This window comes from Lampetra fluviatilis, chromosome 37 (genome assembly GCF_964198595.1).
Source record: "Lampetra fluviatilis chromosome 37, kcLamFluv1.1, whole genome shotgun sequence".
Classification (NCBI taxonomy): domain Eukaryota; kingdom Metazoa; phylum Chordata; class Hyperoartia; order Petromyzontiformes; family Petromyzontidae; genus Lampetra; species Lampetra fluviatilis.
The window spans coordinates 9,639,572-9,666,686 of NC_136311.1; the positions used below are offsets into that span (position 1 = coordinate 9,639,572).

Consider the following 27,115-nt stretch of genomic DNA (forward strand, 5'->3'; position numbering starts at 1 on the left):
AAGCTAGGTTGTTTTGTTGCCAACAGGATATTATTAATTTGTATTATTCACATACTAAATCAAGGGGCATATTGCGATATACAGATAGGGGAATATGTTCCTACCAAGGCAGTTACGTGTAGGCCCTTGCAGATTCTCTCGTTCAAAAAAAAACGTATGCCACGTAGAAATGTGTTAATCTTAAAATGTTGACGCTCCGCAATTCCCGGAGTCGAGGCGCCTATGTTATTACACGACCACTCTGTCACACCTTCGTGTGACCCCATTCTCCCTCTGCCGGTGCTACCATTAATCCGAGGAAGCGCCGTGGTGCACGCTGTCCACCACACAAAGATGTAGTAGCTCAGTGTGACTGGCTGTAATTAAAGGTGGAATCGATGAGCCGTTACAGCCCCAGCAATTGGTCAATTCGCATTCTCTCCGTTGGTGCGTAAACGTGGGAGAGACGAACGACAATGCCCTGCGACGTCCGTTGATTTGTAAGGCGAATGCGCTGCAGATATGAATATCTGAGGGGTAGTTGGCTAAACGCATGAAGAGATCAACTATTTAAATATATATAGAGAGAAAAAAATACAGGAACGTTTAAATTTTTTGATACAGTTAGATATTGTATACAGAAGAGCAGAGTCTCAGTAGCTGACGAATGTGACGAAGATAAAAAAAAAATTTGGACAGATTTTAATTTTGCATTGCGTCTTCAAACAATGCACCACTCCAAAATTCAGCTGACCAACTCGTGGCTTTACCAACAGCGTTGTGCGATTCGTTTTCATTGTTAGTACTTTCGGTTTTGTCTTTAAGCTAAAACAACAGCAAAAAAATTGCCCCACCCATTGCATGAATTTTTTAAAGAAACAAAAAAATGTGCAACAGAGCGGATCGTTCCAGGACGGACACGTGTGCACGTGTTGTATATTTGACTCAGAACGAGCGGTCGACATCGAATCCGCCATCCCTTCCCCCGGTTTTTTTTTTTTGCGAGGTGCTCACGCTGAGGTTGTGCAGCTAAACTTGGCACGCGTTTGTCCCTCCTCGCCCCCAACTGCGCGGTCGGTTTGCGATTTTGAATCGACAAGCGACGAGGCGCCTTTGTTTTGCGTTGTGCGCAAAACACCGGATGGGTGGCAAGCTCTTCCCGACTCTTCATTCGCTGGCCTTCACTTTTTTGCAAATCGCAAGTAGACATTTAAAACCCTGAGGCTTGATGTAACCACTGTTTATATATATATGCATCCTGTTGTGTCTGCAAACTGCCCCGCACGTGTTCATGAAATGTATTCAGTGCATCGCCGCCTTCAGCGATGAAGGTGCCGGAGTTGTGCTTCAGACACAAACGCTCTGGTTTTCTTTGCTCCACACTGCAACTGTTGATAACGGTGAAAATGTCTAGCGATCTTGGCTTGCTTAAGAAAACTGTGAGTCTCTTCATTGGAGGAACTTGATTTGGGGAATGAATTGGCCAGTTTCATGAATGTGTTTTGGCACGTGGGAGAAACCCGGAGCATCTTCTTGGTTCTTTCGGTAAAGTCACGTAGAAGGGAAATAATAAAATAATAAAAATAAAACATAATAAAATAATTCTCACGACGTTTCGGCCACAACGCACTCGAAGATAACCCACGCACGTACGAAGAGATAATGCTCAGAAGCTCCGCACAGATGGATTTTTATTTAACCCATTGCTCTGCTACCTTCTCCCAGCCGCCTGGCAGTATCTATTATAACTTATCGTTGCGTGGGATTTTTTATGGTTTTGTTTAAAGCGTGCTTCCAAGACGTCTATTTCTATTTTTTGTTAACTGAGATGACACGATATATGTGGTCTTGTTTTTAGTCGTGGTCACACAAGCAGATGTACAATACATGCTCGCCATCTGGACTCCGCCTGCAGTGATACACAGCAGCAACCAGCAACATGGCAGCTCAGAGCTTTGGCCATTTCTAGGTTTTTAGATTTATATTTTTAATTGCATGGAAAATACGTTTCTAGTACGTTGGGCTCCGTATGGTGTGAAAGAAGTTCCACATACGTACATAACATAGCATCCTACTTTTAAGATAGTTTGATTCGCCTTCAGATTGATTTTGTACCTCGCCGAGCAATATTCATTCATACATGAGCTACATTGATACATCTTGATATCTTTAGTTGGCAGAAATGTTTTCAAATGCGTAAGTGCGGAGAGATTTATTTATCATAGAACAATATAATACCTCAGACGAAACACAATTTTACGACAGTGAATGGAGTGTTCTTATGCAATATTCGCAGTCGCTGATAAACATATAAGAGTGAATTCAATGTTATTCTGAAATAGCCTCAGAGTGGCTGATGATCAAGAAATAGAAACAAGAGCCTGTTTCTTTTTGGAGGACAGCTGATAACCGAGACAGCCATTGACATCGTTTCCTTTCCCAAGGGGAAAGAAAGACCCTGCTACGATACCATTTGGTGTTAGACATCCAGGGCAGCCTTAGGTGTCACGTGTCTACTGAGCAGCAGCTGCCGGGTCTTAGAGGGTAAGGGAAAGGCATGGACGTGGTCTGGTGACATCAACAGTGTTGGCCATTGTGCAACCTTGATTGTTCAAACGCAATGTGGTGTCCTTATGAAGGTAATTTCTCCCCACACAGTGCCCCCCCCCCCCCCCCCGTCTGTTTCAGCCAACCAAGGTTGCTGTGGTCCTCAATTCTCTTTACCCGTTGGTACATTTCCAAACAAACCCCTAAAAGTCGGTTACATCAAGCCTGCAGTCGTTTTGAAAGTCTCTGCAACCTGCCGCTCGGAATGTGGGCAAAGATCGGCCGCGCGAGGGAGAGACTTTCTCGATGTCTTGCGTCTTGCGCCTCCGTACGAAGCGTGCGCCAACACGCTCCCCCACTCCCCCGCTCACCCCTCCCCCACCCCGTGCCACCCCACTCCCCACCTGCCTGTCGCCTTTCAAATCATCGTCTCACTTTTCTCAAAATTCCTTTCCAAGCTGGGATAGGGATCTTGCGATCGCTGCTCGTCAACAGCGCAGGGTAGTCCGGCGGGTGGCGGCGACTGTGGGGATGACCGCGTTTCCGTAAGAGGGTGACAAGCAACGACCACTGCCACCGACCCCCCCCACCACCACCTTCTGAGATCAACTGCCACTCCAAGTTGACAAACGACACAGCATCCAACGAGGCCCAAATGTAATCTGAAAAAGCTGTTCTTGTTTCAATGCGCGTGATAGTTTAAGGGGAAGAACGTCAACTCGGTAATGCGCCGCACGGCACTCGCTCTCGTGGGGGGAGAGAGAGAACGAGGCGTGAGGAACCACAGGCTAAGCGGGAAGGCAGCCGCGCGGTGAGCCATTGCCCACAATTGCCCAAGTTCTGCGGTCCTCTCTATATTGAGGAGTTATTGGCCAAAAATACAGCACGTGCAACGTTGCTGCAAAGGTCTTTCATTCTCCGAAAAATAAAAAGGTGTTCGCTAATTAACGCTGTCAAAGAGCCCTGCGGGTGCGTTCTAGGGTTGTGCCGCGTGTTGCTCGGTATGATGCCTGACGTTTCAACTCGCAAAGAAGCTGCCAGCACGCGGAGTGAAGCTTCGGGTCGTCGCGCCGAATAACGCGCGGTTACAGCCCCAAAACACATCAGCTTTATGTGGCACAACCGCGAAAATCTACGCAGCAATGTCAAATCCTTATTTGAGACGTTAGTTGCACATACGCAATGGAAGTGAGTGTCCGGCGAGCGTGCCCTTTTGCGTGCAGCGCTGAATATTTTCAATATTTGATCTCCAACTTTTTTTTAATTTCGACAAGTGTAACTTGAGCAGAAACGATCACCATGCTCATTATTCATGCAATTGTAAATCTCTCCCTTCGCCCCTCCCCCTCGTCCTCATTTTGAAGTTCCCATCGGCGTGCTCCTGAACGCCAACAACGAGCGAAAGCACAGTTGGACTCATGCTCTCTCTTAGTCACGATTATGCCCCCCCCCCCCCCACAATATTGTATCAAATTTCGATTTAAAGCTTTCGTAACTGCAGGGATTCATCTTCTTGGTTCTTTCGGTAAAGTCACGTAGAATGGAAATAATAAAAATAAAACATAAAATAATTCTCACGACGTTTCGGCCACAACGCAAGCAGCCGTCCTCAGGTGGAGAGCAGGTCTGTCGAAAAAAGCAGGTCTGTCGAAAAGGCAGACCTGCTCTCCACCTGAGGACGGCTGCTTGCGTTGTGGCCGAAACGTCGTGAGAATTATTTTATTATGTTTTATTTTTATTATTTTATTATTTCCATTCTACGTGACTTTACCGAAAGAACCAAGAAGAATATTGTATCAATTAACAAATCCGACGGCGTTCTCTCCCACGGCTAGGCACCGACAACCTAATGCGTGTCTAACGTAGGCCCGACAACTTTTAAATAGGTCTGACACTCGTCAGATGTAAATTTTTTTTAGCACACATCAGTATTTACGCACGACATCCCCGCTTAGCCTTAGCAGGCAACCCGCCTTTGCTTATCGCCGCAGGGGCAGAAGGGCCAGAAGCCGCATTGGCGCAAGGGGGTGACCGCAAATGCGAACGCCGTTGCGCATTAGCACGCTTCTCTGGGCCTCGTGCTTGCGAAGACGCTCCTGCCATCGTTGGCATGATTATAGTGGGGAGCTCATTGTTGACACGGCCTTGGGGTGGCGGGGGGCCCTCAGAGAATGGGGGCGCGTGGTGGGGTCGACGTGGTGGGTGGTGCTTGCCTCTCTCTTCCTGTTTCCGCTGCCCTGTCTGGCGTGGTGGCCGTCTGCTCCATCCCTAACCCAGCTGTGTTGGGCTTTTTTTCTGTCGGCACTGGCTTTCGGTTACACATGACAACGAAGGTTGAGTGTTGGGGCTCACCGTGGAAGACACAAGGCTCGGCCGCCTGGGTAGGCGGCGCTCTTGGCCCTGCGTTTTATCCACGCTAATGTCGCTTTTTATTTCGCATTTGTAAAACAACAACAACGTTATTATTTCTTTGCAAGTATTTACAGAGTGCACCCAAAACCACGTTATGCGGCTCTGAAAATTCCCGGTGGTGGATTTTTGTTTTTTTGGATCGAACATCGATCGACCCCGTGACAAAAATCTGTCAAAGCGTGGCAAGGTGACGAACGCTTTGTTTGCACATCATTAGCATCGCTCGCAACTCGTACGGGTGTTGGGTGCAATTATGGACGTACGTTTCTCACTTGTGGCGCTGTCGTTATCCACACTTGACGCACAATTTTGGCAAATGGGGTCTGCGTCTGCAGTCTAGTGCGACCGTGTACACACGTGTACTCGATGCGCACATGGCCATGGGTTTGCATGCACATGCGGCCTTGGTTTTGGGTGCACCCTACAAATATGTGACCAGTACCTTGGGACAATTTATACGAGTCAATGCTACATATATATGAACAAAATGAGCCTGACTTCACATCCCAATGATGTACGGGTAAGTTAGGGTGTCAGAGCACCAGCTGTTTGTAAATTGCTATTGCAGTCCACACAGAATAAATTTGTTAAAAGTTCCAAGGAGGTATCATTGGCATTGCTTGGGGATTGGCAAGCCTCTCTGCATTTGCCAGCACCCTTTGTGCTTTGCAACAAAAGAATAGCCACAGCTCCAGGTTACATTTTGTACGGCACATAATCTGGAATAAATTACATAGGGCCCACAAATTGGACAGTGTGGAGCTGGAGATGCAATCTCCATTTTTACCCCTACGGTAAAAAAATAGGCTTCACGGTTACATAGCTGTTGGGGAGGTGATTCGTGTGGTATGTACCTCTTTGTGCTGTAGAGGTTTCTGTAATTAATTCACTGAGCCCCCAATGCCGTGGGCATTGCTGAGGCCCTGATGCTGGCATTTCCTCTGAGTGATAGATGCCAATAATCACATGGTGATAGACGACAAAACCTGAACCGACAGAAAAGAAACCCATTTTTTGGGAGCACATGCTTTTCCCCTGTAATTCTTCACCGAGTTGACCCAACCCTATCTCTCCCCCTTCCTAAAATTCCAAGTGAAATGAATGAGAGCAAAAACAAATCATAAATTTACACCTCCCTCTAACCTCTGACCTTTGAACTGTGGGATATCGGCCGCCCCTGGGCCTACCTTTCTTCAGCAGGCACTTGAGCCACGGGAAAGATCACTAACTGACGCTTTCTTTGTTCATAACTACAGTAGTATATTTAACATCCACTTTCTCACAAGCCAGTTGGACTAGCTGATTACGTCGCTTTGCGTTTCTAGGCTGCACAGTGCCATGGATCTTGTCGGTAGACCTACACGAGCGTCAGAACTTCAGAAAGCAATGGGACATTTCAATTCGGCTGCCGTTGCGGGTGTGTATTCTTTCCAAAAAATATACGCACAATCTACGTGAAAGTAACGCTGGGAAAGGAAATTTAGGCTCGGCCTCCGTTGGTTTTCTTGTTTCAACACCCAGCATATAGTTGCGTATATTTTTTGCCAACGCAAGGGCATGCTCGCACGGTAAGCGACACCACGCTTTGTCTTTAGAGGGCCAAACTTTTCAAATATCAAACAGCTCCGAGAAGAGTTCTCGTGTACGGCACCGCAGCCGAAACGTATCAGTCTCTGCGCGCGTATTTTTTGGGGGTGAATTTGACATTGTACGGAGCATCGCACAGGAGAACCGAATAAAAAAAAATGCGACGCTTGAACTTCAAAGCGCTGTTTTCAATATTTTCAAAGTTTGACCCCTAAAGTGTTAAATAACGTATCGGGCACATCTTTGTATATTTAAATATAGTGCGGGGCCTTCTATACAGATTTATTATAATTTGTTTTATTTATTCTTAGGTTCGGTTAAAAGAGTTGTCACAGGCTGAAGAATTAAGGTGAAGAGCATTGGCTCAGAGTAAAACAAACAACTGCTTGGCTGCTCGATTAATGGACTTGATCTGACGTTGCTTTGCCAATCCTCTCTCTCTCTTTTGCCCCCTCCTGGGGGACTTTTGCCTACAGCTCTTAATCAAGACGTCACACTTTACACATCTTTTTTTTTCTTCCGCTGTTTGTTTGTTTATTGTTGTTGTTGTTCGTATTCTAATTGTGGAATGCAGTTTGCGTTGAACGTTAAGGAAAACTTGTTACAGTATAATTTTTTTCTCATGATAATTGATCGTTTGCTTTAATAGAATGTGATTTTTTTTTTTACATTTGTCTCTCAGACGTACTTGATGTTTGTTTGTGGCGTTGAACACGGTTTGTTTTTCTGATATTGTGCAGGAAGGCTGCGTTGTAGTGATAAATATTTGATAACTGTAGTTGTTTTGTTTTTAAGTTGGCATTTCAAGCCCAATTGATTTTATTTTTTAACAAATAAGTATCATCTGGTGAAAGCTAATGTTTTTCTCATCATAAAAGTTCCATTTACCTTTCAAACTAACGCATCAGCTAAGTTAAGCCAACTATTTTCGCACGGAAAAAAACAAAGCGGTTTCCATCACAGCAAAACAATTGGATATTTTGCGGTACGCTTAAGAAAAAAAATTGGTGTCAGGAATGAAACTTGAAAGAATCGAGTCACTGCAAGCTGGAGTTACGTGTACTGTGTCCAGAAACCTCAACAAAATCGTCAAAAACACTGCCTTCAAAAGCAGGGCCATTGTGCTAAATGTCCTCTATTCTAAAACAAAATCCTTTTTATGGCAGTTTCTTTGCCGAATGTGTTGAGTTTATATTTAAATGTGTGCACCACTGCCAATGCGGTGTCACCAAATAATGTTGCAGAGGACCAAAGAGACAAATCTCGACTCTTCGGTTGTACGAGCTGTACAGATCAGCTTCGGTGTTTGCATGGTACATTCCATATCTCTAGGGCAGTTTTTCCCAGAGAGCTTCAGATAAACTTTTTAGAATGCACGTGGTTCGTCAGCCGCCGCTGGTGTGTTTGCAGGATGCGGAGTAGATATGTAAACTGCACGGAATCCAGTTCAGAAGCAAGCGACACCCAACAGACCAAACACGTCCACGTGTAGATTTCTTTATATTATTTATATTATTGTGCGCTCATGAAAGAGACACTTAACCTTGCAAAACAGATTCCGAAGCCGGAAAGAACCCCAGTATTCTCTGTCTTTTAAAGTTAATTACCATTGAATTCTGATTACTAAACGGATCTCAGTTTGTCTCTTATTGACGCCCACACCCATCAAGTCAGTGGCAGCAATTTCCCTTTGGACAGACAAGCACGCTGCGGGTATAGATTATTCCTTGTTTACGCGCCCGGTGAGAGACACTTTGCTCATGCGCTGGCCCCATTCAGGGTAATTTCTAGAGGCCATCTGGAAATGGTGCTGTTGTAAGCCCCCTGGAGCCGAGCCATTGCTCAGAATTTACCACGTGATCTATGAACACCTGGGTAAAAACGATTGGACATTTTCCTGCAAATTATCCTTTTCGTTTAGGCAGACAGCCGCTGTTTGCCACAGACCATTTTTTGAGATTGTTAGTTTTTTTATATGGAATTAAAGTGCGCCGTCATTAATGTGACGTAAATGTAGACAGGTTTCTCTCACTTTACGCGGCGGTAGTAGATGCGTTCCAAAAAAATTGGCGCACAAAGCGAAACCGCACGAGACGGCTGCCTTGCCGAGTAGCGCCAATGGTACACACACAGCACACACACAGCACATACAGCACACACACAGTACACACACACACAGTACACACACACAGCACACACACAGCACATACAGCACACACACACACAGTACACACATCACACACACATACAGTACACACACATCACACACACAGCACACACACAGCACACACAGTACACACATCACACACACAGTACACACACATACAGTACACACACACAGTACACACATCACACACGCACACTACACACACAGCACATACAGCACACACAGTACACACATCACACACAGTATACACATCACACACAGTACACACACACAGTACACACATACACAGTACACACACACAGTACACACATCACACACACACACACAGACACATCACACACAGTACACACATCACACACACACAGTACACACACACACATCACACACACAGTACACACACACATCACACACAGTACACACACATCACCCACACACACAGTACACACACACATCACACACACACAGTACACACACAATGTTGTCCCATGTCCGGCCACATATGAGTGAATCCAAACCGCACTGAGCAAATTCTGGGCAGAAATAGGTTTTGCCGCATATATACGGAGTGATTCAAAAAAATGTTAACACTTATATGGGACTGTCGTTTTCAATTGGAAAAGAACGGATACTACACTGTAACGTGATAACAAAAGTATGTTAATAGCTTCAAAAAGTCAAAGAATCTCCACTTGTTCGCCATCGTTGTCAACGCGTGGCCAGGAATCTTCTCCAGGTGGTCTCCAGAGCCCGGAAGCATATTTCTCGTGGTATTGTTGCAAATTCTCAGAAGTGTTAACATTGTTTTGAAGCACCCTGTATATGCGGAAATTGCGCCCAAAGCGAATCTGCGTAAAGCGAGGGAAACCCTCGAAGTGAAATTATATCTCAATTTTAATTCATAAAGTAAGTTGCAACGTCGCATTGAACAAAACACAACAAAAACATCTACGAACTGTTTTTGCGGCATGCAAGGGCTGTCTGTGAAAGAGGTGTGCCTCCTGTACCCTGGTATGAGGCTGCATAGCACGGAGAAAGTGCACGGAGCGGACGCTGCGTGGTCCGTCCGCACCATTTCATGACCAGCAGGGTGTTCTAATCAACGGTGTCTCCTCTCAAATTTCACTGCAAGTCAATGCGTCGTCTTCTCTGGCTCCGTCCTCCCGTAGCGAGTCTATTATTAACATTTAAAATAAACGTCAGGCTCCCTGCGTTCTCCTGTGATGTAAATGCATCTAAGTAGACCTTGCAGTTATCTTTTATTTTATTTCACACAAATTATACAGAATCAGAATATTTATATATACTAGAGGAATCCGATGAGCTATGAAGCTCTTTTTCATAGATGTCCAGTAGTGGCGGGTAAGAACGTTACAACAGCTACAAAAACACGATAGTCGTGCAAAGTACAAGAAAGGTAAACAAATCACCCAAAAATATACAAATAAAACTAAACCATCCCCATCCCACCACGAAAAGCCCACTGAGGTATTAACCTGTTTGTCAAAAGCAACCTGAACACAGATGGAGTTGAAACATAAATTAAAGCGCAGTAGCGCCAGCTTACAGAGACTCGCAAAGCGCAAGAAAATTCCATGACAAGTCCAAAAATCGATCTCAATTTCGCTTTGTCACATATATATTCCCATTCATTATTTCCTTAATTTATTTGACGCGTGTCCATGATTTTCCAGACGCCACTCACTATTCGGCCAATCTTGAGAAGCTCCGCTGGAACGGCGGGTGAGGATTAACGGTCGACTGGCGGTCGTTGTTGTCGTTGTTTGTTTGTTTGTTGTTATTGTCCCCGTGGCTTTGGGCTCAGTCTCGCAGGACCTGCTGGAAGGGCAGGCCTCTAACGTGGCCCTCGGCAGCCCCGGCCAGTGCCCGCCGCCCCCGCTCTGGCAGTCGGGCGAGGCGAGCCCGATGAGACCCTACGCTCCGGTGCCTGGCGCTCCCTCGCCCGGCTCCCCCTCTCTGCCGCCCGACGCGGTGCCCGCCGCCTACCCCACGCACATCGCCGCCGAGAGGTACGCAGAGCCACCACCACCCCCCCCCCCCTGCTGCCCCCTGCTGCCCCCCGCTGCCCCCCGCTGCCCCCCTCCGCAGGACATCCGCGAGGTACTTTGGCAGGAGAACGCGTGGCGTTCTTCAACTGAACCTTATGAGCGGTACCCCGAGATTACCATCGTCAACCCGGCTCTCGCGTAATGTCCGTGATGCAGTCATCTTTAGTCTGTTGATGGTCGGCGATGCGGCAATCGACTCATCTCGACGAGCCGTACACAATGCACGATTAAAAGTTGAATTTTTCGATAACGGATTTTTAAATGCTGATGTTTGGCGTTTCGACATCGCGGAGTGGCACCGATTTCGGATTGATTGTTACCCCAGTCGCGGAGTGAAGCACACCCCTGGAACAAAAATAGCGTCCCAGAAATAAAATATTTAATTGCCTCGGCCAATTTGTATGATTTGGTTACCCCGGTGTACCGCCGCCGTAAGGATGAACTGGCAACGCCGGTGGTAGCGGTGGCGTAGCCGTCGAGCGGTTTGAGTTTCTTCTCTTCCTTCAATGAGTCGGAGTGTGCACGGACATTGTACGTCGCTGACGAGCTCACGTGCGTTCGACTTCGCATGTGGACGCTTGAATAAATTGTTGTACGAGCAGTGCAATTCGACGATTTGCCTTCACCCGCGCTCAGTGTTCCTGGAACTGCCTCGTAAGTGCGCACATCTTTTCACAAATGTCGATTTAAACGCCGCATGCACGCCTGCTCGCCTTTTTGCAATGTACTCACATCCCCCAGTCACTTGTGTGTTTTTGTTGCTTTTAGATTTGAAGCTTTCGTGACTGCAAGGATTCATACTCTTAGGTTTTTTCGGTAGAGTCACGTGGGCAAAAAATAAATAATACAAATAAATAATAATAGAATAAATAATAGAAATAAAATAAAAATCACGACGTTTCGGAGGCAACACAAGCTTCCGTCTTCAGGTGGAACCGTCACAGCACGATTGCTGTATCAAGTTTTGAAGCTTGTGTTGTCTCTGAAACGTCGTGATTTATTATTTTATTTATATTATTTATTCTATTATTTATTTGTATTATTTATTTTTTACCTACGTGACTTTACCGAAAAAACCTAAGAGTTTGTTGCTTTTGTTGGATAAATTATGTTTCGCGCTGGCAATTGGGGTGTGTGTGTGTGTTGATGGTGAGGGCGTTCATCACAGCAGTGGATAGAGCACGACGATGACGACGTTGAGTGTTTATGTCCCTTAACACTTTGCTGCTGCCATTAAGCGCACGCTCATTTAGATGCAGTTCAAGGGGTGTGTGTCGTGTGGTGTTCTCAAGTACCCTTGAACTGTTGCTACATGTAACGAGGATATTCATAAAACTCTGATAAAATGGCAGTGCTGCACCTCGGGTTGCCCCATCAGTTGTCCCGGTATGTTCACTGTTGAGGCAACTGCTGTCCAGGGAAATCTGTAAACTATCACCGGGACATAAAGCAAATAAAGAAACCAAGGTGTTCTTTTATTTCTTAGCAATATTAAAAAGATACCACTTACATGTAGTTCTCCCTTGTTCCGGTATTCTTCTTCTTCCCACGATAGGCCCTTTTCTTTTTGTACCTCGGAGGTGGCAACGCTATTTTAAGCAGCTGGTTCACACAGCAGAGCAGACGATGTGCATGCGTCCCTGGTGCGTACGTACGTTGAACTTCTTTCGCACCGTGCGTGGCCAACCGTGCAAATCGGCGGCGCGGGGGAAGGACAACAAACCAAGCACATAAAGCAGTTCTAAAGAAGTGAGTTTTCAATCGAGATGATTTTAAAGTGCACAGCTCCCGGTGGCTTCCTAACATCGGAAGGAAGAGCGTTCCAGACGGCCGCAGAAGCGCGTCTGAAAGCGCCGCGCGATGCGATCACTGCCGTCTTGGTTCGATGGCCGAGCCAAAATCCGCTGCTGCTGCTGCTGCTGCGAAGATGACGACCGGAGTTCGCGTGACCTGATGGTTCATGTTCCTTGACGAGATCAGCGAGACAAACGCGTGCGTGCGTGCGTTTAGTTATTCCGATTGCTTGTTCTCTCCAGAAGCCTGTGTGTGCTGATTGTGTGCCATGTCCTCTGGTGTGCTTTGTCTCTGCCCCCGCGTGCTCAAGGACTCCACTCAAGAGCCTCTGCGACAACATGAGGAGACAAATTCTGTCCCGCGCCTTCTTCGGCTGTGAGTGCCCAAACAGCAGCCGCGGGGCCACCAGATCGGTCGACTCGCCATCGGAAGGCTTTGGCGATTGACTCTTGGGGGGGCGGGGGGGGGTTGATCAAAGTCAGTATCGCTTCGTGGGGAGGCAATATCGTAATGCCGAGCCTCTGAAGAGACTTGCTCCGCCCGGAATGCGGAGTTTCCACCACTGGCTTAAGGCCACCGACGTAGGTTCATACCGCTGCACTCTCATTTGAGCAGGGAGGCAACAAATCCCCTCCCACCCCCCGTGTAGCCTTAACAGACTGTTGGGGCAAGTGCAGTTAGCGAGCAGTGGCAATGTTATTTTTTTTTACAAATCGCACTAGGTACTCATTTGAGGCTGAGTCGCCCTAGGGGAGGCCCCAACATCGGTTCAGATAATCGTCACTGGTGTTTGGCCGTGAGCGGGAATCGAACCCGGGCTGCCGGGTTTGCGACACAGTGTGCTAACCGATTCTACACCACTTCTCCCCTCATTTGAGCCGGGAGGCACCGAAAGTGAGAGACATACACACACGCGCACGCGAGCGTGTGCGTGTGTGTGTGTCTCACTCAGAGTGAGAGACACACACACACACGTATGCGCGCGCGAGCGTGTGTGTGTGTGTCTCACTCAGAGTGAGAGACACACACACACACACGCGCGCGCGAGCGTGTGTGTGTGTGTCTCACTCAGAGTGAGAGACACACACACACACACGCGCGCACGAGCGTGTGTGTGTGTGTCTCACTCAGAGTGAGAGACACACACACACACACGCGCGCGCGAGCGTGTGTGTGTGTGTCTCACTCAGAGTGAGAGACACACACACACACACGCGCGCACGAGCGTGTGGCCGGGTGGCTCATGGATCAGCGCACCGAGCCGACCCAACTGAGATCTTGAGATCGAGTTGCAGCTGCACGTCATTGAATCGAGTTATCAAGTTTAGCGAGCTCTTGATCCCGTCCCGGCTCACTTATGACTCGACGAAGAAAACAAATTCTACGTGTTTTGGTACTAAATTTTGGCTTATTGGAGGGCACGTAAAAAGGTGTGCCCCTTAGCGTGGGTAATATTCTATTGAGATGAATTCAGAAGTCGTTCCATGATGACACGTCGTATCACGAAATAGCGATGCCGAGAGCGCAATTTGAAAAAAAAAATTTTTTGGAAACAAATGGTGAGGGGAGTATGAGGTGGACGAGTGACTCAGGTCGGCGATTCGCACTCGGAGCGCTGACCCCTCGCCGCCAAACTCCTGGGTTCGAATCTGGGCTTCAGTCAAGCGAAGCAATACGTGCGAGCACACGTCTGTGGGTGTGGGGAACAGTGGCTCGGAAGCCAACATCAGTGGGAAGTGTGATCAGAACTTGTCCTGGGCCTCCGCAATTAAACGAGTGCCCGGTGTAAAAATCTGCGGTTTGGCATGCATGTAACTTCTTTCGCTCCGTACGTGCCGATCGGAGGTGCGGGAAAATCGCGGGCGCGGCCGGTTGTGTGGCTCTGGCCACACGACCCCTTTGTGCGCCGTGCCGGCCTTCACCGGTGCTCGCTGTCAGCACTTGCGCCAGCGGTCGATCGCCTACACGGGAGTTTGTGTGTCGTCGTGCGTGTGTTGCGGTTTGCCAGGGCTCGCCTACTGCAGACACCTGAGCACAGTGCGCACGCACCTGTCCGCGCTGGTGAACACCGACATCGTGCCGGCGGATCGGCCATGCGACGCCAGCGGCGGCCTCACCCAGCAGCTCTGGGCTGCCATGGAGGCCGGCACGGAGGTATAAACTGCAGCACCAACGGCACACCATCAACCACAATGCCACCCGCACCGACAAACGCACCCACAACCGCACCCGCCAACTGCACCACGAACTGCACGTTGAGAAAGTAAGCTAAATTAAATTTCGATTTAAAGCTTTCGTGACTGCAGGGATTCATCTTCTTGGTTCTTTCGGTAAAGTCACGTAGAAGGGAAGTTTTATTTTTATTATTTTATTACTTCCCTTCTACGTGACTTTACCGAAAGAACTAAGAAGATGTAAGCTAAATTGTGCTCTTAAAAGTCTTTGCAACGTCAAAATCACCAGACTAGGCTTTGCATCAATTTAAGTCCATCAATTTGTTTAACCTGCTGACCCACTCCTACTGGACATCTGTGAAATAGAGCGTCATTGCTCATCGGATCCCTCCTCCAGTCTAAATAAATATCCTTATCAAGTTGTACAGCAGAGTCGAGCTCCCCGTTCTCCGCTTTTCTTCGCGCAGCGGTGGAAATTCCATGTTCCTATGGCGCCGCGGCACGAGCGTCTCTCTCTCTCTCTCTTATGACAACCGCTGTCGTGCGAACACGCTTCGCTCAGGAGGTGAGCGAGACGGAGATGGTGAGGCTGGTGTACTACGGCGGAGTGGATCCCTCCGTCCGGCACCATGTGTGGCCATACCTTCTCGGCCACTACCAGCTGGGCATGACGGCAAGCGAGAAGCAGCAGGTGAGGCTCGGGCACCGCTTAGATCGACCGAGATCAATCCCGGCGGGGCCTTTTTCTCTCTCTCTCTCTCTCTGTGTGGTGGAGTTTTGTCCACAGAAACCCGCCCTAGTTTCGCGAATTCATCGCCTCTTATTTCACACGCGTAAAATTTATCGTTGGATAATTTTTTGTTCAATGGACGTGGAGTGTGTTCTGCACATGGGAGCGATCGTCAGCCCGCAGAGACACGTTTGTGAACCGCAGAGCTACCATCTGCAGGCCATCAAACGGCCCAGCGAGTTTTGATGTTTCACAAATCTCTTCGTGACTCACCAACCCTTGCTTCCAAAAACGCTGGGTCACAGCTGTAGCGCCCACCGCACCAGCCCGGCAGCGATTCCGTGCGAGAGCATCGTGCTGTCAGATTGCCGGGACAATGATCCGGAGATGTTGACCTTGGTGCGAGAGCGGAAAGCCTGAGGCCTCGTGTTAGAGTGGTGAAGGGCGACGACGAGCCTGCACCTGGGTGCCCCGTCTCCCTCGCCACCACCACCACCCTCTCCCCCACCACCACCCTCTCACCACCACCACCCTCTTGCCAACATGTCACCACCCGCTCACCACTCACTCACCCACCTCTCCCGCCCCTTATCCTCTCCCCCACCACCACCCTCTCACCACCCGCTCACCACTCACTCACCCACCTCTCCCGCCCCTTAGCCTCTCCCCCCCACCACCACCCTCTCACCACCCGCTCACCACTCACTCACCCACCTCTCCCCCACCCTTACCCTCTCCCCCCCACCACCACCCTCTCACCACCCGCTCACCACTCACTCACCCACCTCTCCCGCCCCTTACCCTCTCCCCCAACCTCACCCTCTCACCACCCGCTCACCACCCGCTCACCACTCACTCACCCACCTCTCCCCCACCACCACCCTCTCCCCCCCACCACCACCCTCTCACCACCCGCTCACCACTCACTCACCCACCTCTCCCGCCCCTCTCCCCCACCCTCACCCTCTCGCCATTCCCACCACCCTCTGGCCACCCTTGGCCAACGCCTCAACGTCGCTCTGTTCCGTACAAGCACCGCTCCCTGTCTCCGCCGTGTCGTGTCCCCCCCCCCGGTGCAGGTGGACGAGGACACGCGCGCGCGCTTCGAGGACACGAGCGCCGCGTGGCGCGCGTGCCAGGCGGCCGTGCAGGTGCGCGAACGCGAGCGGGAGGCGCTGGGCGGCCACGGGAGGCACGCCGCCACCGGCACGCGCGCCACGGGCTCCGTCGGCAGCCCGGGCGTTGTTGCCGGCACCGGCGTCGGCGTCGTTGCCGGCGTCGCGGTGCAGGGAGTTACGGCGAGGAGTCGCGCCGCGTCCCCGCTGGCGGCGCTCGGCCGCCTCTCGAGCTCGGCGGGGAGCCTGGAGGCGCGGCTCCTGCGCTTCGGCGCGTTCGGCTCGAGCGTCAGCAGCGAGGTGAGGAGGCGGCGGGGTGGGGGACGCGTCGGCTCGCCAGGCTCGTGGGCATCGCGTCGGGGGCACCGAGTTGGCACCACGGCGGCGGTCGGGGTTTTGGGTTTTGAGTTCAGCTGCTGGGGGCTAAACCGGGTTCTCAAGTGTAGTGAGTTCATGGCATTCATACCGTGCTGTGATGACTGCACGTAAATATACTTTTGTTTGGCTTGTTTAAGCTCTGCTATTTCAACATTGCGCGCCACCTAGTGTCGGAAACTGTCCATTGAAATGAGATCAGAAGTAGTTCTATTACATCCTTTTCGAACACACGGTGATACGCTGCTCCCTCTGAGAGGGTCACGTGATACAGTTCTTTATCTCGCCACGTGCGTAGATATCTCTTAATCCCAGTGTGTGTAAATGCAGAATGAAAAAGAGAAGTTTTAAAAAGAAAGGAGACAATTGCTGGTAGCGCGGTGAGCCATGTGGACGCCAAGGGCAGGAGGCGACGAGGCTGTACACTTGCCCTAAGCGTGCGTCACGCGAACCGTCGGAGCGCCCACTGTGCTCTCCCGACAGCTCACGTCAATAGATGTGGGGCCTCTCGAACCCTCGTAAGGGTCGCTCGCCTAGAGAGGTCAATCCTTGCCTCTTCGCGTTGCGAGCGCTGTGATTTTGGTGCAGGTGCCGGCGTGAGCGCGCATCGGTCCGACCTGTTTGCAGACGTGTCGGAGAAAGAGGAGCCCGCTCCTCTCCCGGGGAGGATCCCTCCTAGGAGGATGAGCTCGCATCTCGTCACATCGCGCCCAGCAACGTAGAGCGGGGCGCGTGTGCACCGATTGGCACCCGTGCAGCTTGCCCGAGTGTCTTTCTCACGAGACGCTTCCTCGTCCAGTCCGCTGCACCGTGCCGTGCAAATTGTAACGCACCGAAGCAGGCGGATGTAAGACACGAGCCCGCGTTCAAATACGACGGCAAAAAAAAAAAACCCGTACGGCCCACGTTGTAATGGTGCAACAACAAAAACATGCATCTTCTTGGTTCTTTCGGTAAAGTCACATAGAATGGGAATAATAAAATAATAAAAAATAAAACATAATAAAATTATTCTCACGACGTTTCGGCCCAGGTACAGCTCTGTCTTCTCGACAGACTTGTTCTCCACCTGAGGACGGCTGCTTGCGTTGTGGCCGAAACGTCGTGAGAATTATTTTATTATGTTTTATTTTTATTATTTTATTATTTCCATTCTACGTGATGACTTTACCGAAAGAACCAAAAAGATGAATCCCTGCAGTCACGAAAGCTTTAAATCGAAAAACATGTATGTTCACGTTTCGCCAAGTTATTGTTTGCTCTCAAGGGCAGATTGTGTGTCGACAAACCATGGCACGGTTTGCCGTGGTTGTGCTGTGGACTTCATTGGAGTACGTTTATGAAATGTTTAAGCTGACCTAATGAGTGCAAATAAGCCACGCATTTTCAACGGCGTTAAAATTGTTATCATTCTCGCTTTTAACATGCGAGGTCTGTCTTGCAAATTATATTTGTCCTTTCAATGTCTCACCTGGTTATGAATAGAGGGAAAACATTCTGGGCTACCTATTTATTCATCTGCATGCAGCCTACCTACCTACCTGCTTGCCTGCCTACCTGCATGCCTACCTAGTGACCTACATCCACGATACCCACCCAGCTCTATGCCTACCTCGTGTTTTACGTGGAAATGGTTCAGATAACAAAGTTTAATCAGGTCACGTGAAACAAGATCTATCCTTAGCGAACAAGCGGCGCTGTATTATACCCGCAAGTGCTGCCAATGTATCTGGAGAAGTATAGGTTCATTTAAATTATATGTGATAGAAATGCATAATAGTATAACGTACTGTATAACCACATTGCTTGTTCTGATGGAAGTGATAATACGCTACGACTGTGCTTTCATGAAATTCTGACCGGAGACTGCTTGTCTTGTTAGAATGTCGGTTACGAGTCGCGATGAAAGAAAGCGGTCACTTGCGACCGTCATCTTTTTGCCGCCGACTCTGCACGCAGACTCTGTTGCATGGACCTTCCCTGCAGCTACGCACGAATGCCGGTCAACCCTGCGAGTGATTTTCCTGCTCCATCTCCCCCCCCCCCCGTGTTCGGTGCCGCGCCGTCGCAGTCACCCGACGACAAATAGACGCGTGCCTGCCGCGGTGAAACCCCGGTCGTCCGATGCTGTTTCACGTTGAGTCGAGCGGTGCTGAGTGGCTCGGGATTCAGAGCGAACCGAGGCGATCCTGGGTTCAAAACCCTGGGGCTTCCGGCCGCATGTGATAAAAGCCACCAACGAAGACAACAACAAAAAACTCGATGACATTTGTCAACGATTCGAATCGGGATTCTCCAGTGGAATCTGTTGATGGTGTCAGCCTGGCCCACCAGCGATTGCGAAAGTTGAGTTATTCGCTTGAAATTTCGATTTAAAGCTTTCGTGACTGCAGGGAATCATCTTATTGGTTCTTTCGGTAAAGTCACGTAGAAGGGAAATAATAAAATAATAAAAATACAAAGAAACGAAACAATTATTTTATTATGTTTCATTTTTATTATTTTATTATTTCCCTTCTACGTGACTTTACCGAAAGAACCAAGAAGATGATTCGCTTCACTCGGGTGTTTCGGCAAATCAATATTCTGATTTGTAGTTCGTTGGGCAAATTCCAGCTCTTAAAATTTCAAATGTAGTTTTGACTTTGTCATGATGACTGTCTTAATAGCTGGCCATGTGATGAAATTCAGCAATCCCTCGTGTGGCTAGGAGCACGTTGAAGGGGTCTCACAGGTAGCTCCGTGAGGTCACCTTTGAAAGGTCCCTGTTTAAACACCGGTTGATGCAGAGCCTTTGTGCAAAAGTTTCGAACAGACAATCCATTGAGTAGGTACGCAAACATCTGTCAAAACTTGACCCCTCCCCCCCTCCCTGTACGCACGCGGACTTTTTACGCCCCCCCCCCCACATGCGTACGTACGCCTGACCCCCCCCCCCCCCGAATCCTATAGAACGGCCGATATTTAATCCACGCAGAAACGATCAAGGATGAATAATAGTAACGTGTTTAAGCAAACAGATCGTCCACCGCCGGACTATGTAGACAAATTATTGTCGAGGCTTCACCCCCCCCCCACCCCCGTTTCCTATGCGTACATTGTCATAGACCTCCCATACGCAAGCGTACGCGTTTGGGTTAACCCCCCTCCCCCCTCCATGCGTACGTACTAAATGGATGGCCCCGTATGGAGATTATATAGTGGGACAACTTGAACACGTGTCTATAGCAGCTTGTTTACTGAGGGAAGTTTGAAGCTCAGCATGGAGGAATTGGTTTCCACACATGCATCACGACACTAACCACTTTCAGCTCAAGCATCTGTTAACAATGACAATACTCGGGACTAAGTTTCAAGATTACAACGTTTAAAAACCTGGGTTTAAAAAAATGGCCTACGTATAATTTCTGATAGTACAAAGCTAGAGTCAGCATCTGCAAAAGTCTAATCCTCAAGTAGATTTTCCCATCGATTATTCCCCTGACAATATTTCAGAAATCATTTCAAGATAAACATTTATTCTACCTAAAAGTCCACGAAGTTAAATACATTCTTGCATAAATTGAATTGTCTCATCAGCAGCCTCTCAAGAGTCATCATCATCTGTCCCATATGTCAGCTCAAGAGCAACGATTGGGCCGAACGAAACCCACCTTCATTCTCCTCCTAGAGTCAGCGTTTTTTTTTACCTACGTGACTTTACCGAAAAAACTCAAGAGTATAGAGCCAGCGTCATTGTCCTCATTCAGTCTGAATCATTTTTCGTCTCGAACCTTTTACCGCTGCATCTCTCCACCCGGTGTTGTCTTCCTCTCTTAGTGCTGCTAACAAAAACAACAGAGAGAAGTTACTGGTTTTTCTTTCGTGTGGTGACCCTAATTCTGAGAGCCCCCCTTTGTTTCAACACCGGCGACCGTCTTGCGTTCACGTGTTGTTGGCGGCGGGGACCGTTTAGCGTGTAACGGTGTGGAACGAAGCGCTGACGATAGCGCAGCTCCGCCAGACCTAAACGGACCTCCGCCGACACGCGAATCGCGCTCTCTCCTGCACGAAGCCCTCTCAGCAGAGTGGGAGCAATGGAGGGGGAGGAATGAGACCAAAAGGCATGCTCTGTGTGCGTGTCGCCCGTGTTTGTAGTCGAGCGTGCACCCGTGCCTGCCTACTGGCTGCAGTGTGAGCACCCAGGTAATGCAGCGTGGCCTGCCGTGCCCTGTCACCGCATGCGACGTCTCGTCCTCTTCTGCCATGGGCCTCCCCTGGTTCCTTTCAAACACCCCCCCCCCCCCCCGCCTGCCCGCCCCGCTCCCCCACGGTTCCTGCTCGTGCGCAAGAGCGCCGCGTCTCAGCAGCTCGACGGCTCCAGGTTGCGGGTGGCAGCCGTTGCCCCCGTCCTAGGGAACCGGTCACCGCTCGGCGTGCCGGACGCTTATCGGCGTTCGGGCTTGCGAGCGAATGTCGTGGCGCGGCGTTCGCAGCGTGGCCAGATCGACGATGCAATTGGCTTCCATAGTTCGAGTGTAGGAAACGGGGAAACTTGCGAGTTTGTGTTTGTTCACCCTCCACGAAACGTTAATTTATTCGGTATATTGACGCCGTTCTCGATCCGCAAAGCTATCACAAAGGCGCCTCTGCTTTACAGACGAGGAGCTTTTCGCAGGAGTTTCACAGCAGGGGGGAGAGGGGGGGGGCGATGTTGCATTGTGGCGCTACTCAGGATAATTTTGCAAGTAATAAAAAAAATTGCACGTAGCATATTAAAACAAGGTTATCACCTTGCAGCGAACTAGACTCTCGAAGAATGATGAGGGGCGGCCAAGGTTGTGTATTATTATACTCATTGGTTCTTTCGGTAAAGTCTGGTATGTAGAAATAAAATGCATTTAAATAAATCACAAATAAAATTTAATTACAATACATCACTGTTTGTGATGTATTTACGTTTTATTTTATTTCTACATACGTGACTTTACCGAAAGAACCAATGAGTATAGTAATTCCTGCAGTCACGAAAGCTTCAATTCTAGATTGTGTATTATTCACATCAACAGGCAGATCAACAGGTAACAACTCAACCATCTGCTGGGTCTCATCGCCTCAATTCTAAAGCTCAAAACTACAACCCTAGTTGATGACAGACGGCGCCTGCTGTCAAGCGGTCAGATTTCCAGCGGGTGTAACTTTCACAGCGGCGCTTCGCTGAGCAACAATCGTGCACTTTGAAAGGAACAGGCCCTGGTGTTCCCTCTCGTGATGTGCTGTGCTCGTACCACCCATCCGTGCTGCCCAGTCTGACAAACACCACGAACAAGAGGCCACAGCGATGTACACCACCTGCTGACAATTCACTGTGTAACAATACAAACTAAATTTGTCCCTGGGTACTAAGTGTTATTTCCTAATTGCTTATGCCTCAAAAGTACAGAAAATGGCTATTATCCCCCACAAACGTTGCTTTTGTGACCAGGACAGTGATATTTTGAATTTTTTATATTTTCAATGAGAAAACGTGGTGTGCATTTGTGTCATTGCTTCACATAAAGTCCTGGTCACAAACGCAAAGTTTACGGGGCATAATAGCCATTTTCTAATACTTTTAAGGCATAAACAATACAAAAATAACACTTACTACCCAGGGACAAAAATCGTGTTACATGGTGCAATCTGTATGTGCGCGGGCACTTGTTTTTTCCTCTTAACGCCTTGAATCGGCAACCCTCTCGGCGCTTCCGTGTTGTCACGCTAACGGCATCGTGTTTTGAGGCGTCGCTTGTCCGGTCCCGTCTTTTCTTCGTCTGCGCACCCGAGTGACCGTGGCGATGTGCCAAAAGATGGCCGTCGGACACGTGGCCGTCGTCGCGAAGGACTCAACGTGATTGTCTCGCCACGCGCAGTGCCACGATGGGTGCACTCGCATGTGCCAGACCTCCCCCCATTTTTGCTCAAAAGTGAACCATAAAATCTTTGTTGACATCGTTCATAAGATAAGGCCGAGCCATACCGGTGTCATAGCCCGCATTGCAAATTGGACCAATATATAAAACATCTTACTCCTATAATATTTTTAATTAAAATACAATATCCACTGTTTTGTATAGAAACATAGTTAATTATCTGCCATGCACGGAGAGGGAACGACTCTCGCTGCATCACGCGTGATTCTATTAAAAATAAACAACGTTGAATTAATTCGATCCGTAATGTTTATTTTTTAATTTGGAATCGTAGATGCGATGTGGTGCTCGTGAGTTGCCTGTGGCAGCGACACACACAGGCATCGCTAAAGCGAGAAAGGCAGCAGCCAAAAACCACAGGCAGATTTCGTTTGAACTTGGCTTATAATGGTGGGCCATTAGTTTCTCAACGCCGATACCACAATGTGTCGAACGCATGGAATTGCTGCAGGTTAATTAGCTTGCTGATAATTTCGTGAGTTAATTGCTGTGAAACAATTACCCGGGGATTAATTGATGTGGGGAAACCACTTTGAGTTAAGTGCCCTTCGAGGAGTCTCAGTAAGCCATTACGATTCCAGATTGGAGGGTGGACTCATTTATTTGATTAATGCCAGTTGGATGTTCAGTTGTTAGCTCTTGTCCCAGAGTTAGTGTCCATGGGTTGAAATCATACCGCTCCACGTGAACGTTTGCAGGAACACGTCAAGGAATACGACCCAACGGCAGAGTTCATTGGTCTTCGGGGACTCGGAGCAAATGCAGACTTGTTCTCTCTGTATCCCACAGTGAAGTTGTAAAAAAATTCCACGTCATCACCAGGTGCCCCTTACAAAAGAGATAATGAGTGTCTCAGTGAGCTTTCCCCTGGATAAATTGACGGGACCATTGTTATTCAAATTAGTTAGTATTACCCGTGCTATTGTTCAAATGCTGAATGTTAATAGAGCATTATCATTGGCAGTCCACCTAGCTCCATGTTGACAGCCACTTTTTAAAAAAAATATTTTTCTTGAACCAAATTTAAGAGGTTACGTAACAATCAAACCAATTGCATGTGGCTGTGGAGGCCAATGCTGCCTATGTCCGGGTACCAGATAGACGGTTAACCTTAATCAACAACAGATAAGACCCCCCGCTGAGACCAGACGTCTCGTTTTCAATAACCACACTATACAGCAAACCAGTTTCAATATGAAGCAAAAAAAAACAAACAAAAGGCAAACGTTGAATACTTGTGACCCCACACCACTCACCGTTATTTTTGCCCAGTGGAAACAAGAGTTGTCATGTCTATGGAATATTATATCAGCACAGTGACGAATGATACGTGTACTTGATTTAGGGCAGAGATTGCAGCAATAATAGTATCAGAGGCAGGATAGGACACGCATATTGCCTCCTGTACATTAGCTCGTGACAGAATTGCGGTGTCTCATTTCGGACCTCTCTATCGCCAGGATTAATTGCTTTGCTCTCAGTCGGCGGTTAACAGTGAGAGAAAAAAATGTTTTGCCCAAATGACAAAGTACAAATTGTATAAAATAAAAGGGTGGAATAATCTGTAAAAACACGACAAAACACGAGTGCCATGAGTTGGTAAATGTTGGCTGGGAATAATTGGGTTTGACGCGTAGGCTTTCGCAACCAATATTATTCATAATAAAGGTGTTTGGGTTGGACGGCGTAAATATAAATGTGTCGTAACCCTCCACCACCCAACACAGCCAGTAAGGTTTGTCACGTGAACAACGCGCCAATTAATTACTACTTCAGCCCACCGGTGTGTTGGAGAGTAAATCGACAACATTTTACAAATTGAGTTCCATGACATTTCGCTGGTAATTAAATCCAGCATCATCAGGCGATTTGCCAGAATAGTGACGCCATCCACCTGCTTCCGGTCTTAATAGAGCAAGACGACGCCATCACTGTGAACCCGTCAGGTGTAGAGATCAGAGAGGGAGAGGAGGGGATTTTATTGTCTGTCTCGGGTGGTGGAGGGTTACAACACATTTATACTTCCGTGATCTCACCAAAAAAACCTTTATTATGGGAATAATTGACTCTGCCCGACGTCTGGGCAGGTGTTTGAGTCGGTAGACGAAGTGGAGACCCCCGCAGGCCCCGAGGCGTCCACAGCGCTGCAGAAGTGCCTGCCGGACCTGCAGCTCCGTTACGCACCCGGCGAGGACTCCCAGCCCGGTCTGGAGACGCAAGACTCGACCGATACGCATGGCACGGGCAGCCACGCGGAGGTGGAGGGCAGTCCGTGGGAGCCCGAGGAGCAAGGCATGCTGGGGGGCGCGGACGAAGCCGGTTGCCACGGCGATGGCGAGGCAGTGCCGAGCCCTGCCTTGGGGTCGCCGCCGTCTCAGCCAGAGCCCTACAGCGCGGTTGGAGATTACACGGTTCGTCCGGCCTCCACTCTCTCACTGTGTCGCGTGCGTTTGTCCAGGAAGGCCTCGCCGGGACATCTTTTCCACCGTACAACCAGAACGTGCTGAGCCAGCCCAGCACGGCTCAGTAGGGGCCAGGTAGTTTTTCCACTGCAGAACCCGAGCCGTGCCACTGATGGTAACGTGGAAGGAGACGGGTCGAGATGCATGCAGTCTGCTACTCTGTGATGCAACTTGTGATGAAAATTATTAACACCACCCCCCGTACCCCCCCCCCCGCCCATCCCCTACTTGGCCTGGATTCAGATACATTTTGTGAGGCCAGAGTTTCACGATTTAATTCCGACTCTGCTCTGCATATAGTTGAAATTCACCCATGCTGCGAAGGTTTCCCCTGACCCCACGCTGGCGCGGCTCGCATGTGCTAGTGGAAAAAAAAAGTGGGGGACACATTTCTGGCTGTATGTGCATCCAAGCAAGCGTTTTAATTAAAAACATATTCATGAAATGTTATTATTTCTAAGGATTCATGTGGCGAAATAAAAGTGTAGACAGCAAAGGTTGACTGCGTGGCTCACAGGTCAGAGGTCAGAACACTGAGCCAGTACTGCTGGTGTCCTGGGTTCAAACCCAGGCTGCCACCTGTTATAAAATCAGGTTCTTCAGTAGATTGACTTATGAGCCAATAATAACTGCAGAAAAACCCCATCCCATAATGTTTGGCTTTGTACTTAATTTGGCTTAATACCAGCTCTGAGAATTACAAATAATGTCGCTTTCACCGACACGAGACAAAAAGATGTTACATCAGAGTGTGTGTGTGGGAAAGTATGACACCAACTGTGCAAAGGATTGAAAGAAACGGCCATTGAAGGATTTTTCCTGGTGAAGTCCCGCAAAAAATATCTGCTGCAGCCATTCTCTGGTGTACGAGGCACACTGAATCCGTGAGACGTCCGTACTGATTTCTCAGCTTGGCCAATGATGCCAAAGTATAATTGGAATGGGTTGTGGGGAAAGACACAAACTCACTCTTTGTGTTTTAAGTAAATGGAGGGTTGGGAAGGCAGGTGGTGATGACAGCGTTGTAAACGTGGTACCAGAGAGGCAATGACTCACAACCAGAGAGGAGATGGGTGAAGCTGATTGCGAGCAAGGTCAGTCCCCCCCTCCGTTGTATCGTAATTGTTCCATCGGCATCACGGCACGAGGCGAGAGCCGCGCCGATTCCCAACGCTTCGCAGGGCCGCGCATCGCCCCTTGCGCCCAAAGACAGCCCACAGAAGCAGACATTGCAGAACTGCTATTGCGGAAATATTCGGCGACGTTTTATTTTATCCGCATACCAGGGGGCGCATTTTCCACGCAGAAAAACTACTGAATTAGTTGCGTCGTAGTGATGCGGATATTTTCAAAATTCTCAAACCAGGAATTTAACCCGTGTGAGAGAAAAGACCAAATTAATGTGACGAGTAGTTTGGTGAACAATCATTGGTAATCGGGCTGAGACCGTGAACTCGCTGCGCATGAGAATCCAGCTTTCATCTGACCCCTGACTTCGTCGGTCACGTGTGCTTCCGCAGCAAGAAGAGCTGGACATGTACGCGATGAACTTCCATCGCATCGACAAGGACGTTCACCGGTGTGACCGCAACTTCTGGTTCTTCACTGCCGGGAACCTGGAGCGGCTCCGCAGGATAATGTGCAGGTTTGACTCCATATCCCGGTCCAGTCGTTCCAAGCTGACATTATTGTTTTTTTATTGTTATTGTAGTGCCATCCCAGAAATACAGCTACCAGGTGTGTATCACGTAACGAC

General features: G+C 48.8%; 1 protein-coding gene across 1 annotated transcript in view; it reads left to right on the forward strand.

The window, feature by feature from the left end:
• LOC144945461 (small G protein signaling modulator 2-like) overlaps positions 1-27,115 on the forward strand; it is a 142,700-nt gene that overhangs the window by 104,041 nt on the left and 11,544 nt on the right. The window contains exons 14-21 of the mRNA XM_078873978.1: positions 10,515-10,719; positions 12,863-12,927; positions 14,561-14,706; positions 15,289-15,417; positions 16,536-16,871; positions 21,084-21,131; positions 24,985-25,308; positions 26,880-27,004. Coding sequence (XP_078730104.1) covers positions 10,515-10,719; positions 12,863-12,927; positions 14,561-14,706; positions 15,289-15,417; positions 16,536-16,871; positions 21,084-21,131; positions 24,985-25,308; positions 26,880-27,004 — 1,378 coding nt within the window. The remainder of the gene's footprint in view (positions 1-10,514; positions 10,720-12,862; positions 12,928-14,560; positions 14,707-15,288; positions 15,418-16,535; positions 16,872-21,083; positions 21,132-24,984; positions 25,309-26,879; positions 27,005-27,115) is intronic.